This window comes from Pristiophorus japonicus, chromosome 13, assembly GCF_044704955.1.
Source record: "Pristiophorus japonicus isolate sPriJap1 chromosome 13, sPriJap1.hap1, whole genome shotgun sequence".
NCBI classification, from domain to species: domain Eukaryota; kingdom Metazoa; phylum Chordata; class Chondrichthyes; family Pristiophoridae; genus Pristiophorus; species Pristiophorus japonicus.
In genome coordinates, this window is record NC_091989.1 from 54,316,869 (window position 1) to 54,334,069 (window position 17,201).

At 46.0% G+C, this 17,201-nt stretch overlaps 1 protein-coding gene across 1 annotated transcript in view; it reads right to left on the reverse strand.

Annotated features, from left to right (window-relative positions):
- Positions 1-5,314: 5,314 nt before the first annotated feature.
- Positions 5,315-17,201, reverse strand: part of LOC139278100 (mucin-2-like) — a 137,722-nt gene continuing 125,835 nt past the window's right edge. Inside the window, exons 113-114 of the mRNA XM_070896759.1 lie at positions 9,132-9,240; positions 5,315-5,625 (exon numbers count right to left, since the gene is read on the reverse strand). Coding sequence (XP_070752860.1) covers positions 5,481-5,625; positions 9,132-9,240 — 254 coding nt within the window. The 3' untranslated portion in view covers positions 5,315-5,480. The remainder of the gene's footprint in view (positions 5,626-9,131; positions 9,241-17,201) is intronic.

The window sequence follows — 17,201 nt, forward strand, 5'->3', positions numbered from 1 at the left end:
GAAGTTCCGGAAGCTTCTGGTCAGCTGACTCATTTAGTCACCTTTAGTTGCAGTAATACAATACGTCCATATCCACAGTGTGGAGTTACAACATTACAAGCTTACAGACATTACAGTCCCAAATTTTATTCCAGTGGGAAAGGGGTGTGTCAGAGAGCAGGTTCTGCATTTAATTCCAAAGAGAAGGAGGTGTGTGTGTGTGTGTGTGTGGTGGGGGAAGGGGGGGCGGGGTTGGGGAGGTTGGGTGTTGATACACTAATCTGCCAGCCTGACATCTACCTCACTGGGACTGTGCAGTACACTGTGCTGCAGAAATCATAATGCTATGTTTGCCAGAAAAAACAGAAATAAAAAGAAAGACTAGCATTTATATGGTGCCTTTCACAACCACCGGACATCTCAAGGCTCTTTATGGCCAGTTAAGTACTTTTCTTTTGGAAGTGTAGTCACTGTTGAAATGTGGGAAACGTGGCAGCCAATTTGCGCACAGCACGCTCCCACAAACCACAATGAGATAATGACCTAGATAATCTGTTTTTGTTATGTTGATTAAGGGATAAGTATTGGCCAAGGCACCGGGGATAACTCCCCTGCTCTTCTTCAAAATAGTGCCATGAGATCTTTTCCATGCATTTGAGAGAGCAGACGGGGCCTTGGTTTAACGTCTCATCTGAAAGGTGGCACCTCCATCAGTGCAGCATTCCCTCAATACTGTACTGGAGTGTCAGCCTAGATTTTTGTGCTCATGTAGGAGTGGGACTTGAACCCACGACCATTTTGACTCAGAGGAGCGAGTGCTACCCACTGAGCCACAGCTGACTCTCTAAATAAAATAATTTACATTGCTATAGTATTTTTCACAACCTCAGGATGTCCCAAAATGTTGCGCAACCAATAAGGTCACTGTAGTAATATAGAGAAACACAGCAGTCAAATTGAATACAGCACGATTCCATAAACAGAAATGAGATAATGACCAGATCATTTGTTGTCATGCTGTTAGTTGAGGGATAAATGTTGGCCATGACACCAGGAAAACTTCCCAGCTTTTCTTCAAATACTGGCATGGGAATGTTTACATCCTTTTGAGAGGACAGACTGGGCATCAGTTTAACATATTATCTGAAAGACTGCACCTCTGACAGCACAGCACTCCCTCAGTAATGCACCGAAGTTCCAACCTAGATTATGTGTACAAGTCTCTAGAGTGGAACTTGAACCCAGAGCCTCGTGACTCAGAAGTGGGAATTCTACTAGTGAACCAAAGATTACACTTTTTGGTCCCATTCTTCTGGAGCCCTTCCTCACAAGGTTACTAGACTTTGGAGATTTGAGGGATCTGGTAGTATTTGAGGAGCCAATGTTCAGAAAACCCCATCCTGGTCTTATTGGACCCCAGTACTCTCCATACCAGACTTCAACAGACTTGCACTGCTCCCGCCCTCCCCATCATCATCATCATCATCAGCAGTCCCTCGGAATCGAGGAAGACTTGCTTCCACTCCTGAAGTGAGTTCTTTGGTGGCTGAACAGTCCAATACAAGAGCCACAGACTCTGTCACAGGCATTTGATTTCTGCATGCTCTCGGCGTTGAGACTCGAGGTGCTCAGCGCCCTCTCGGATGCACTTCCTCCACTTAGGGCGGTCTTGGGCCAGGGACTCCCAGGTGTCAGTGGGAATGTTGCACTTTATCAGGGAGGCTTTGAGGGTGTCCTTGTAGCATTTTCACTGCCCACCTTTTGCTCGTTTGTCATGAAGGAGCTCCGAGTAGAGCACTTTGGGAGTCTCGTGTCTGGCATGTGGACTATGTGGCCTGCCCAGCGGAGCTGATCGATGGTGGTCAGTGCTTCAATACTGGGGATGTTAGCCTGAATGAGGACGCTAATGTTGGTGCACCTGTCCTCCCAGGGGATTTGAAGAAACATCGTTGGTGATATTTCTCCAGCAACTTGAAATGTCTACTGTACATGGTCCATGTCTCTGAGCCATATAGGAGGGCAAGTATTACAGCCCTGTAGACCATATCAGGAAAGAATTATCAGGCTGGGTCTCTTTTGTCTTGAAAAAAGAAGGCTGATGGGTTACCTAATAGAGGTCTTTAAAATTATGAAAGGTTTCGATAGAGTAGACACAGAGAGAATGTTTCCACTTGTGGGGACAAGTAAAACCAGTAGCCATATATATAAGATATTCACCAATAAATCCAATAGGGAATTCAGGCGAAACTTCTTTACCCAAAGAGTGGTGAGAATGTGGAACTCGCTACCACATGGGAGTGGTTGAGGGGAATAGCATAGATGCATTAAAGGGGAAACTAGATGAGCACACGAGGGAGAAAGGAATAGAATGATATGCTGATAGGTTAGATGAAGAGGGCTGAGAGGAAGTGGTGCATATTTGGCAGTATGGCTCAGTTGGGCCGAATGGCCTGTTTCTGTGCTGTAAATTCCATGTAAATCTATGTAAACCAAGAAATCAAATAGGGAATTCAGAAGAAACTTGTTTACCCAGAGAGTGGTGAGAATATGGAACTTGCTACCACAGGGAGCAGTTGAGATGAGTAGCTTTTAAGGGGAAGCTAGATAAGTAAATGAGGTAGAAGGGATTGGAGGCTTATGCTGATAGAGTTAGATGAGGAAGGATGGGAGGAAGCTCAAGTAGAGCATAAACACTAGCATAGACTGATTGGGCCAAATGACCTGCTTACATGCTATATATTCTTTGTAATAGGATGGGTATTTCAACAAAGGCAGATAAGGTCCACAATTATAAATTTAAACATTTTAGACAGAATTTATCTGCTAGCTTTAATCCCAATGCAAAAGCGAATCTATTTGTACAGTAACTGCTGCATGTATACACCATTAATATATGGATGGTATGCAAGTATATGTAAACAATTTTGCAAGTCATTTCTCCTTTTTGGAGGAGTGCTAATGGTGTACAAGTGATGGAAGCAGAGTTCTGTGATGCCTCAAACACTATGGCCCAGAAATTCCGACTTCCCTGAGTCTGTTCAGAGTGCGTATGGACCTGGGAAGGCATCGCAAAAGCCAGTTTTCAGCGCACAATGCGCATGCGCTGAAAACCGGCTTTTCCGATCTGTTAAGCTGGAGCTTGACAGATCTGGGAGGAAAAGCAATATGTGAGGAGAACACAAAAAAATCTGCAAAAGGACATAGGATAAGTGAGTGGGCAAAAATTTTGCAGATGGAGTATAATGTTGGAAAGTGTGAGGTCATGCACTTTGGTAGAAAAAAATCAATGAGCAAGTTATTATTTAAATGGAGAAAGATTGCAAAGTGCCGCAGTACAGCGGCACCTGGGGGTACTTGTGCATGAAATGCAAAAGGATTGTATGCAGGTACAGCAAGTGATCAGGAAGGCCAATATCTTGGCCTTTATTGTAAAGGGGATGGGGTATAAAAGCAGGGAAGTCTTGCTACAGCTATACAGGGTATTGGTGAGGCCACATCTGGAATACTGCGTGCAGTTTTGGTTTCCATATTTACGAAAGGATATACTTGCTTTGGAGGCAGTTCAGAGAAGGTTCACTAGGTTGATTCCGGGGATGAGGGGGTTAACTTATGAGGAAAGGTTGAGTAGGTTGGGCCTCTACTCATTGGAATTCAGAAGAATGAGAGGTGATCTTATCGAAATGTATAAGATTATGAGGGGGCTTGACCGGGTGGATGCAGAGAGGATGTTTCCACTGATGGGGGAGACTAGAACTAGAGGGCATGATCTTAGAATAAGGGGCTGCCTATTTAAAACAGAGATGAGGAGCAATTTCTTTTCTCAGAGAATTGTAAATCTGTGGAATTCGCTGCCTCATAGAGCTGTGGAACATTGAATAAATTTAAGACAGAAATAGACAGTTTCTTAAACGATAAAGGGATAAGGGGTTATGGGGAGCGGGCAGGGAAGTGGAGCTGAGTCCATGATCAGATCAGCCATGATCTTATTGAATGGCGGAGCAGGCTCGAGGGGCTATCTGGCCTACACCTGTTCCTATTTCTTATGTTCTTATGTATCTTCCGTATCTCCAAATCCAGGACATTCGCATGGGTAATATTGTGGTATTTACCCCATATCTTGCCCAGTGGGTGTCCTGAAAACTTTTGTGCCTGATAAAAGCAGGCCCATAGCCTACTTTTACAGGCGTAAGAGTTTTAAAATTCACAAAACATTACAAAATAAAATTTAAAAAACAAAGTATTGTTATAAACCATCCCCACTACGGTAAGTTTATTTTAAACCATAATTAAAAAAACTTTTTTAAAAATCGGGAAAATGTTTTTTTTATATAATACATAAATAACTAATTTAAATTAATAAAAATATATGGTGTATTTTTTCTAGTTTTTTATTTGTGTTTTGGATGTGACTCCAGCTCCAACAAATGGATGTCCTGACGTGCACACGCTCAGACACGCAGACAGTGAAGGCTTCAGGACCCTCGTAGGCGCAGCAGGAGCAGGTAAGTGCGCATCTTTTTAAATTTTTTACCCAATCGCCCATGGGAAGCAGCCGACCGGGATATCTAGGACGATCATTTCTGTTTAATATATATGACTAGATAGGCAGAATAATGCGAGTTAAAGATTGGCTACAGATTAGCTGTATCTTTCCTTTGTTTTTGTGACCAATCGTCAAAACTGTTCAGAGAGATCAGCTTTTGCATGGATGTCATCTCTCTTAGCTGCCTTATTTGATGCAGTTGCCTGCATTCATAAATTAATTACATCATTATCTCTTTTGGATATTAAAGTTACCTATTTGTAGGTGCATTAATCTGAGCCATCAGGAGTCTACAGTTAATACTTATCTTAGTTAGCTTCTTTAGTGACTGTTGTTTGAAATCCACACAATACATAACAGGGTAGACTTTGCTTGGGCCTTTGCTGTAAACTGATAGTGACCTGAAAATGGCTTCACCCCACTTTACGCCGGCTCTTCAGTGGCCACCGTACTCAATGGGGCCTTCCTCTGGGCAGCCAGAGCATCTGCCTGTTTCAAGCCTCTCTCGACTCCTCCACTGCTTTCCTGATATCTAGTCCTGGATGAGCCAAGATTTCCTCCAATTAAACATTGGGAAGAAGTTTTCCTGCCTGTATTTTATCTGCAAGTATAGGTATGGTAAGCAGCTTCCGTACTGTTTGTACATTTTTGGCTAAAATATATCAAAACTCATAATAAGAGAACTACAAGATGGATTCTATCATTTGTAAATACATTTATTAGCATGTATAATTGCATAAAAGCCAATAGGTTTGCAAAATAGAGAGAGGTAAGATTTCTCAAATCCTTGACAACAGAGCAGTATTTTATTTGAAATTAGATTTTCAGTTTGTTAACATGAAGTATATGATTAAAATCAAGTTAGTGACTACATTGTATTAATTTTATATTTCCAAATCATCTACACAGTTTGTATGGAGTCGATAAATACATTATCACAGCTAATTACTTTTCGTTTTTACATGCAAGTACATGACTTGATGTAAATATATCTGAAGGCTTGACGTGGAACATCACACTGAAGTTCTATTTGCCTTTGTTGTACCTCATTTTCATGGCAGCATGTACACAGGTGCTTCATAGTGCCTGTGACAATATCGTATCTGGAATATGACCAAACCATTCGTCACAGTGAATCAAACACAAACACTAGATCATTTTACTCATACAACAGTTTCCTTAAAGGCATTAAATGATATTTTGTCATGTGTTACCATTAGTAATTACATTGAATTTTTGAAAATATGATCTCAAATAAACCAATAAATGGAAATTGGCAGGGAGTTATGCTTGAAGGGACCATCATTCAGAGATAAGTCTACAACACCTTTATGACATTGCCTGTCTTAGACTCTACCTGAACTCATTTGCTGCTAAAACCCTTATCCATGTCTTCATCATCTCCAGACATGATTGGGCCGAAATTAAGACATGCCAGAAAGCTGGCACACCTGTGATTTTTTTATCTCGTTTTTCCACTGGGAGTGATGAGGCGGCCATCCAATCCATTTTCAGCACTTAGAAGATTTTTCAATATTGGACCGGAAGTCGGTCATAGTGGGGCGTAGGTCACTCAGTGGCGGAGCGGTGGTGAGGTCACAGCGCGTGTGCGTCACCCCACTCTCCCTTCCGATAAAGGGGAGAGAATCGGGGATTCTTTAGCTTCGGCCACTGGGCCATCAGGGAGGGTTTCAGCCGGGCCAGTGACCTGGCATCCAAGAAGGGGTGCCAGGCTGCCTGTTGGTGGCCCGGCCGAACCCGGGGGAGCAATAGTCCGGCCGAAATGGAAATTGGCCGGCAAAAAAAATAAGATGCCGGCTGCGGCATTCAGCCCTCACCTTTAATGGCTGTCTCACCGGCAGGGCAGAGATAGAGCAGACAAGGTGCACCGACAGAAAAAAGCTGTCAGGCCACCATCCAGTGGCTCGTGGATTTCTTTAATTAACTTTGGGGCGGATTAAAATAGAGGCGCGGGATAGCGGCGGTGCGCGCTTTGATAACGTGCTTGTGCCGGTCGGCAGCTGTGGGGCGAAAGTGGGGACAGGCTGAAAAATCCCCGAACTGAAATTGGGTCAGGGCGGCCATTGGACTGCAACGCGGCAACCACTCGATTCCACTGCATGGCACCGCAAAATGGCGGAAACAGACCTTATAGGGACTCTGAATTTTGGCCCCGACTACTCTAACACTCTGGGGGAGAAATTCGGCTGCTTAGCACCTCCCATTAGCACCTGGGAGGGGCACTAACGTGGCGCTCAGGCAATAGCGCCATAGTGGGGCGAATCCCGCACCACACGTCACATTTGCTGGCCCCGTAGCACCGCCAATAACAGTTAGCACCTTGGCACTTTTAGCCATGCAAATCATGACGTCAGCCTGTGCATCCAATCTGCAAACTTCAGTAGTGCTCCCCGTCTTACCATCTCGTGCTGACAGCACCGGGGAGCAGAGGCTTGAACAAGCCGGCTAGTGGGGCGCTACTTAAAGGGATGCGCCCCAGTACTTCCGTTCCAAAGGTCATTTATGCGTTCCAAAAAGCGCATGATGTATCAGCAGCCAGATACATGCTGCTTATTCCCCAGAGAGTTGCGGGCTGTCAAAGGCCTTTGCATTTCATCCCACAGCATATCACCATTCTGCACTCCCCGAATCATTAAGGGCTGGTGTGCAGACTCCAGTGACCCTCCCCTTTAATGGCTGGAAGGCGCCTTCATCAATGCTCACTCCCAATTACACAGCACATCATTTTCGTTATCGCTTGGAGCCTAATGCCACTCGCCTACACCATTAGTGCTTGATTTAGCGACCCCTCTATTCTTTAAATGCAGACATTCAATTTCACGGGCGCCGAGATTGACCACCGCCTGGTGCTAAACTTACCACTTTTCAAAAGTTAAGGGCGCGACAGAATTTCTAGCCCTCTGTTTCTTGGCCTCCCAAGACTCCAATTTATCTAAAACTCTGCCACAAGTAACCTGTCCTACACAAAATCCCATTCACCCATCACATTTGTCCTCGAGAACGTGCACTGGCTTCCGGTCCTCCAATATACTACATTTAAAATCCTTATCATCTTTAAACCTCTCTATGGCCATATACCACCCTATCTCTGCAATTTTCTGCTACTCAATTTCCTCTCCCTAACACTTTGTACCCCTGGCTCCAGCTTTCTGTACCTTACCCCTACCTTTGCCCTCTATAGTTAGCAGAATATTCAGCCACTTCAATCCTACTCTTTAGAACTAACTACCTACACTCTCCATCTCTATCTCCATCTTTAATAACCTCCTTGAGACCCATCTCTTTGACCAAGGTTTAGGTCATCCCTTCTAATCTCTCCATTCGTGGCTTGGTATCTGTTTTCTATATATTATTTGTGAAACATCTTGGGATATTAGTTACATTGAGGGCATTATATAAATGAAAATTGTTCTATAATCAATAAAATTTTGGCTATTAATTAGTGTACAACAGCAAGAAATGGGAAGTTGATCTCTACCCATTTTAATGCTCGCCCATTTTTTGCCATAATTTCTGGCAGGCAGGGAAATGCTTGACTCAAACAAGAGGAAAATAATTTGAATCTAAATTTTCTGTCATACAAAGCATCAGATGTAAATCAAGCCTGGGTGAAATGGATGCCCAGGACTGCTGGACAGCAGTAACTGTATAGAAGATGATTGAAAGGACACAGTCATCCTGTTAAACATTTCTTTACCATCTTTCTTATTTTTAAATCTTTTTTTTACTTGTGTTTTCTTGAAATCTTGTTCCAATTGTCAGATTTTTTGACCCAATCCTCATTATTAGTACCAATGGATTTTCCAATCGGAATTGCTCCCCCTCCTTAATGTGGTTGGAAGAGATGGAGAACAAACAAAGGGATGCCAGACAAGTCAAGCCATAACAGGTAGGAAAATCTGGGCTATCACCTGTGTGGGGCAGGAATTGAACTCTTGGGAAGGTTCATAATGTGGCCTTCTTATTAGGCTGAAAACAAAGTCCTGAAGCATAATTCTGGGACAACCAACACAACTGCGATTGCTACTTAAATCAATCAAAATTGGCATGAATGTTGGTTTATAGGTTACTCTCCTTAGTCTGATTGTTTTCTCTATCTGCATCAAACTATGAAGTTGAGAAGTCATCGATTTTGTTGAGTGCCATACTTTCATACATGGACAATTCAACTAGATTGAGGATGTAATCTTGGACTCACTCAAAACAAGTCTAGCACCATGAGTGAAAAAGAAGAAGGCGGGAATGCTCTTACTTCCCCATAGCATTTCCTCAATCACTCTATTGATTGAGAAGGGCTATTTGATGAATGAAAATTAGATAGCCAAGGATACATTGAGATAGCTGAATGGCAGCATGGGGCAGCCTTAGAAGGGCATTGAATATAGAGGAATGGGGTAAAAATATCCCATCAGTCACAGTACTCAAACACTCAATTTTTTCATCAGCAGTGTCTGGGTGCTCTGACACACAGGCACTCACTAATTTTGAGCCATAACTATAGATTTATTATTTTGGTCTGGATTATTCACTCTTCAGCAGTTGTTAATGTTTCCTTATTTAAGTCGTAAACTTTAAAAAAATGACTTACTCTGTTGATCCTGGACATTGTCCTTCACATTTTGTAAGTTCAATATCAACTGATAAACAGGAATCCATTTCAACAGTTTTATTGTAAGTGATGGGTTTACACAAAGACACTGTGAAAAAAAATATATTTTATCAGTAAAATAAGCAATCATCACAACAGTTAAAGATTAAACAGGACGAGTGTATTCTCTGTTCAAAGCACTCCCTCATTTTTCTCTCAAATTGGTAATAATAGAAAATATCCAGATTTGTCAACACAGGTAGCCTTCTACTGTTTACAATAAGACTGATGGTTTCCCCCCCACCCCCAGGGCTATATCAGCATGAGTGACCTATAAAACCACTCAGGAAGTAGAAGCAGTTGAATGGGTGAGAATATTGGTTAGACAACAGTTAGAGAGCTTGTACAGTTTGCGTGCTCTGTTATAGAAATGGATATTAAAGACATGGGTGAACCAAAATTCCTCAGGTCATGATCCTAGCAGTTAATTGTAAGCTGAGTGGGAAGGCACTTAGTTAGTTGCCCTCTTAGCTGATATTGAAAATCTATTTTTTTTTAATTAACTGAAATTTCTTCAGAAGTCCAAAACTGCTTCCCTGGCCTGAAGCTCACCAGTGGGGTCCACATATTTTTTGCATTCATTCATTCATTGGATGTGGCCATCGCTGGCAGGGTCAGCATTTGTTGTCCATTCCCTAATTGACTTTGAGAAGGTGGTCGTGAGCCACCTTGAATCGCTGCAGTCCATGTGGTAAAGGTACTTCCACAATGCTGTTAGGCAGAGAGATCCAGGATTTTGATCCAGTGATGATGAAGGAATAGCAACATATTTCCAAGTCAGGGTGGTGTATGACTTGAAGGGAAACTTGGAGGTGGCGATGATCCCATATACCTGCTGGTCTTGTCCTTCTGGTGGTAGAGGTTGTGGGTTTGGAAAGTGCTGTCATAGAAGCCTTGATGAGTTGCTGCAATGCATCTTGTAGATGGTACACACAGCATACACGGTGCACCAGTGGCAAAGGGAGTGAATGTTTAAGGTGGTGGATGGGGTGCCAATCAAATGGGCTGCTTTGTCCTAGATAGTATTGAGCTTTTTCAGTGTTGTTGGAGCTGCACTCATCCAGGCAAGTGGAGAGTATCCCATCACACTTCTGACTTGTGCCTTGTAGATGGTGGAAAATCTTTGGGGAGTCAGGAGGTGAGTCACCCATCGCATAATACCCAGCCTCTGACCTGCTCGTAGCAACAGTATTTATGTGGTTGGTCCAATTAAGCTTTTGGTCAATGGTGACCCCCAGGATGTTGATCGTAGGGAATTTGATGATGGTCCTGCCATTGAATATGAAGGGGAGATGGATAGACTGTCTCTTGTTGGAGATGGTCATTGCCTGGTACTTGTGTGGCGTGAATGTTACTTGCCACTTATCACACCAAGCCTGAATGTTGTCCAGTTCTGACTGCATGCGAGTACGGACTGCTTCATTATCTGAAGAGTTGCAAATGGAACTTGTTATGTATGTATACTTGTATTTACTCTGTACAGCCACCAGAGGGCTCATTCCCTGGAGTCCCAAGGGATCCCATAACCCCTTGGGAGCACAAGTATTTAAGGAGGCTTCACATGTTGGAGAGGCATTCTGGAGACCTGCAATAAAAGACTAAGGTCACACTTTACTTTGAGCTCACAGTGTTCAGTCTGACTCTTTCTCCATACACAACAGAACTGAAGACTGTACAATCATCAGCGAATATCCCCAGGGTGTGAGCAGAGCATACTTCACCTTACTGACAGTACTTATGTCCAGTTATGGCAGATCCCAACTCAGCTAATGAAATGGGAGCTTCTGACATAGGGTGTTCCTGCCTTTGGCTTCAACCCCTCTTGATGACATTTTTCTTCTAGAAGCAGACAGAGGTTCTATTCCTTACAAGTTAAGTCAGATACTCCCAGAAATGGCAGAGACCCAACACAACTACAGCTCCACCATTATCCAAGGTTCTATTGATCTCCCAGTGAAATTACATTAGGCTGGCAACAGAAATAGATGGAAAAGAAAAAGGCATTTGGGAAACAGATAGAAAGCTTAAATCAAATATAGCAATAGGTGGAAAATAAAATATTCTTCCAAAACTATAATGGCACAAGGGTAGACTGGGAAGAAAGATAGCCCTTGAAAACATGTGTGGTATCATAATGCATGATCGGGCCATGCCCATTGAAAATAATGCAGACAGCACACAACCTTCGTGCTGTCTCCTAATTGCAATGATTGTAGCACTTAACCCAGTGCTGAACACACTGCTGATTGGCTGAACTTTCAGCAGGGGCCCCAAGTTGATGCGAGACTAGCTCCAACTAAAGCTAGCCTCCACTTCATAAAGAGGAGATGCATTCTGCCTGCAGCAGCTCATGCAACTGGTTGTGGAGGCAAGGCTCACAAAGAAAAAGAGTGATTAATGGCCCAACCGGCCATAGGAAGGGCTCCAAGATTCTTGGATGCAGCACTAGAAGTCTTAGTGCAGGGGGTGGAAAGGAGGAGACAGGTCATCTATCCGCAGGGGACCAGGAGACCTTCCAGACACACACTGCGAAGGTAGTGGGAGCAGATAGACGACGAATTCAATGCCAGCAGTCTTGCCCTGAGGACATGGATGCAGTGCTGAAATCAGTTCAATGACCTCACCGTCTCCCACCAGCTGCACTACTAGCCCCACACACTGCTTAATGCACCATACCCCATCTCACCCACCAACAATCTCTATCAATAACAATTCAAACCTCACGTTCATAGCTTCACCTCACCTTTGCACCCACATCTCACACCTTGCACACACTGCCAGCTATTCAACCGTGACAAGCACATCACACAAACATATTGCACCACACTCACTGACATACTTCCCTCTCTCTTGTAGGGTATGGTGGCTCATAACCGCAGGCAACCAATGCTAACTGGCAGGGGGGGCGGGGGGAGAGGCAAGCTAACATATCCTTACTTGGAGGAGAAGCTGCTCAAAATTATTGGAGGGGCTGTCTCTGAGGTTGTGGTCAGCAGTGAGGCTGAAACTATTTAAGATGACGGTATGCTCATACCTAATCCTCCTTCTCACATTTCTCATATTCCACTTCCCCCTCATCCCACAATCTCTTCTCACTTACAAGCTGCTGATAGTGTAAGCATGCGCATCTTGCTTACACCCCAACTCCCCTCACCACAACATAGGAGCAGGAATAGGCCATTCAGCCCCTGATTTCGCCCACTCCGACTTCTCCTGTGCAGACGTTGCCCACCCTGCATTCCCTCACCACAGGAATAGGCCATTCAGCCATTCAATGAGATCATGGGTATTCTGCAACGTAACTCCATATACCCAAGTTGGAGGTTACACCTTTTTCTGGAAAGGAAAACCAGAGGAAGAACGCCGCCTTCACGGAGTCAGCTTCGCCATCAAAAACGAGCTGGTCGACCGCCTCAAACACTTCCCCTGCGGGGTTAACGAACACCTCATGGCTCTTCGACTCACCCTAACCCGAAACATTTTTTTTAAACTTTGGAAGAAACTTTTAAACATCCCTCAGAACTCCAGCGGACAATTGACCTTTCTAATGCCTGCCCCCAGCCAAGCCTCAGGCCACCTACCATCAAGGGCGCTACTTGGCGCCAAGCTTGCGGCCAACATCTCATCGTAGGCAATTAGGCTCACACAGCAGTGTCTGGTCTCCAGTCGTCTTGGACCCCCTTGCCACTGGACGAAGACCTTGCTCAGCTAAGCCCGTGTGATTGCCGGTGTGCAACGGCCACCCCACATTAAAAGAACTCATGCATAGGCATCTTCCACTTCGTTAACATGAAGTTCAAGACCTGGAATGCCAGGACCCTCATGGACAACTCCAACAGCAACAGGCCGGAATGCCACACCGCCATAGTTGCCCGGGACCTTAGATGCTTTGACATCGATATCGCCGCCCTAAGCGAGACCCGGCGGGCAGGGGAAGGCCAGCTCAAGGAACAAGGTGGAGGATACACCTTTTTCTGGAAAGAAAAACCAGAGGAAGAACGCTGCCCTCACGGAGTCGGCTTCGCCTTCAAAAATGAGCTGGTCGACCGCTTCAAAGACTCCTCTTGCGGGGTTAATGAACGCCTCATGACTCTTCGACTCACCCTATCCTGGAACCAATGCGTCACAGTCATCAGTGCGTATGCCCCAACACTCTATGCAACGGATGAGACCAAAGAGGATTTTATTCCAACCTCGAAACATTTCTGTCCAGCGTCCCCGCAGGCGACAAATTGATCCTCCTAGGTGACTTCAACGCCAGGGTTGGCAAAGACACAACCCTCTGGGGAGGCATGATTGGCAGAGAGGGGATAGTGAAAGCCAACTCCAGCGGTACCCTACTCCTGACAAAATATCTAGAACATGAACTTCTCATCACCAACATCGTGTTCTGCCAGAGGGACAAAGACAAGGCATCGTGGCAACACCCTCGCTCCAAACACTGGCACCTGCTCGACCATATCATCATCCGAGCCAGGGATCGGGATGTGCGCATCACCCGCGCCATGACAAGAGCTGACAACTGCTGGATGGACAGCCGCCTAATCCAATCCATCATCGACATTAACATAGCCCCAAAGCGGAGGGGACGGCAGAAGCAGTGTCGCAAAAAAGTCAATGCCGAGGCACTTAAAGACCCAGCTAAGAGAGCCCTACACAGCCTCACAGCTAACCTGGCGTGCCTTGATGACCCTGAGATGCAGAATGCCCACAGCGCTCGGTCTGCCCTCCAGGCCTCCATAATCAGTACCTGTGAAGAGTCACTTGGTACTCAACCAGAAAACAAGACTGGTTTGATGAGAATGATCAGGAGATCCAAGAACTAATAGATCGCAAGTGCAGAGCATTTCTAAGCGTCAAGCAACAACCCAACTCGGGAGTAGCAAAGCAACATTACAGGTGGCTCAAGGCTGAGGTCCAACAAAAAACCCGGGACCTAAAGAACAGGTGGTGGATGGAGAAAGCACAGGAGATACAACAATTGGCCGACAGCCACGATATGCGAGGATTATTCACCGCAGTGAAGGCCACCCATGGTCCAAACTCCCAAGGCCTTACCCCACCGCTGGGGAAACACTCATCATGGACACCGAGGCTGTCACCACTGGAAGGAGCACTTCGAAGATCTCCTCAATCGAGACTCTGCCTTTGACTCAAGTGTTTCAACTCCATCCCGCAGCAAGCGACCCGCCACCACCTCAATGAAACCCCAATGTTGCACGAGGTCGGAAAAGCCATAAAACAGCTCAAGAACGACAAGGCTACGGGAGCGGATGGAATCCGTGCTGAGGCGCTAAAGTATGGCGGAGAGGCGCTGTTCGCACAGATACATGACCTTATCTCTCTCATCTGGTGGGAGGAGAGCATGCTGGGAGATCTCAGAGATGCAGTGAACGTGACAATCTTTAAAAAAGGGGACAAGTCCGACTGCGGCACTTACAGAGGAATCTCCCTACGATCAGCCACTGGGAAAGTTGTTGCTAGAGTTCTCCTCAGCTGTCTTCTCCCTGTGGCTGAGGAGTTCCTCCCGGAGTCATAGTGCGGATTTCATCCCCTACGGGGCACAACGGACATGATCTTTGCAGCTGCAGGAAAAATGCATGGTGCAGCGCCAGCCCTTATACATGGCCTTTTTCGAACTTACAAAGGCTTTGACACTGTCAACCGTGAGGGTCTATGGAGCGTCCTCCTCCGTTTCGGATACCCCCAAAAGTTTGTCAACATCCTTTGCCTGCTCCACGACAACATGCAGGCTGTGATCCTTACCAACGGATCCATTACAAACCTAATCCATGTCCAGACCGGGGTCAAACAGGGCTGTGTCATCGCTCCAACCCTCTTCTCAATCTTCCTCACTGCCATGCTCCACCTCGCAGTCAACAAGCTCCCCGCTGGAGTGGAACTAAACTACAGAACCAGTGGGAAGCTGTTTAACCTACGCCTCCTCCAGACCAGGTCCAAGATCACCCTAACGTCTGTCGTTGAGCTGCAGTACGCGGATGATGCCTGCGTCTGCACACATTCTGAGGCTGAACTCCAGGATATAGTCGACATATTTACTGAGACATACAAAAGCAATGGGCCTTACGCTAAACATCCGTAAGACAAAGGTCCTCCACCAGCCTGTCCTCGCTGCACAGCACTGCCCCCCAGTCATCAAGATCCACGGCACGGCCCTCGACAACGTGGACCATTTCCCATTCCTCGGGAGCCTCTTATCAACAAAAGCAAACATTGATGCAGAGACTTAACACTGCCTCCAGTGCACCTTTGGCCGACTGAGGAAAAGAGTGTTCGAAGACCAGGCCCTCAAATCTACCACCAAGCTCATTGTCTACAGGGCTGTGGTAATACCCACCCTCCTGTATGGCTCAGAGTCATGGACGATGTACAGAAGACACCTCAAGTCGCTGTAGATATATCACCAACAATGTCTTCGCAAGATCCTACAAATCCCCTGGGAGGACAGGCGCACCAACATCAGTGTCCTCGTCCAGGCTAACATCCCCAGCATTGAAGCACTGACCATACTCGATCAGCTTCGCTGGGCAGGCCACATAGTTTACATGCCAGACACGAGACTCCCAAAGCAAGTGCTCGATGCGGAGCTCCTTCACGGCAAACGAGCCAAAGGTGGGCAGCGGAAATGTTACAAAGCTTCTCTGATAAAGTGCGACATCACCACTGACACCTGGGAGTCCCTGGCCAAAGGCCATCCTAAGTGGAGAAAGTGCATCCGGGAGGGCGTTGAGCACTTTGAGTCTCAGCGGCGATAGCGTGCAAAAATCAAGTGCAGGCAGCGGAAAGAGCGTGCGGCAAACCAGTCCCACCCTCAACGACTATCTGTCCCACCTGTGACAGTCTGTGGATCTCGTATTGGACTGTTCAGCCACCAAAGAATTCACTTCAGGAGTGGAAGCAAGTCTTCCTTGATTCCAAGGGACTGCCTATGATGATGATAACCTAACTATGGCCCATATCATTTAATATCTTTTTCTTTTCTCCTTTCAGACACCCAAGAACTCCAACCTGGCCAGTCAGTGCAGGAAGAGCAAGAGGAAAGTGATGGAGAAGAAGAGACATCATCACTCAATCGTACACTTGCATGCACCATCTTAGATACTGGCATAATCATACATTAGAGGATAGTTTAGAGGTGTGATCTGCACATAGTGAGACACCGGGCATGAGTGGCCTGCAGCCAGGGCAAGGCGTAAGGATAGCACAGGTGCCAGCTCTCCGGAGGTTGAGGTTGTACACGAGTTTTGCTGCACAGGACACAAATGAGAAATTCAATAATGTGACCTACAGAAGGAGGGTGATGGTCATGCACACAGAAATTTTTGGTGTATTGGCATGCCTGCCAGAGAGCCTATTGTCACTGTCAAGGAGCATGGATGAGTCTGGCACCAACTTTGCACAGGGCTTTGGGCAGAACTTGGATCCATGATTTCCAGGATGGAAGTAATGGGTAACTTGTGGACCCTACCGTGATGCAAAGTCTGATGGACGATGTTTCAGCTTCCACTGCAGCACAAGCAGAAGCAAGCCAACATTTGAGTTCTGCAGTGGAAGCTCAGACTTCTGTCCTGCAAGCTCAGACTGCTCTGATGCAGGCTCAGCTTGCTGCCACACAAGCTCAGACTGCTGCCATTGTGGCTGTGTTTACCAGTATTGAAAGGGGCTTGCAGGGTGTCACGGCAGACCGGTAATCTGTCCTCCAACAAATTACTAAGAATGCTGAAGTGGCACGCTGGGTGAGTGGCAGTGGCTCCATGGAGTACAAACCATTTGTCCTCTCTCAGGATGACAGCATTTGTCCTCCCACCCCTGCCATTGCTACTCTTGTTGCCTGCCAACCAGCCAGCGAGACTGCTGCCGCCCATACCATGGTGGTGCAGTACGCAGCCGGGCCTTCTAGGCCCAGAGCTGCTGGAGATCATCCTGCAAAGCCATCTGCAGGTTCACCCCATGAAAGTCAGCAACTTTCCACCAGCCATGCTGTAGCCA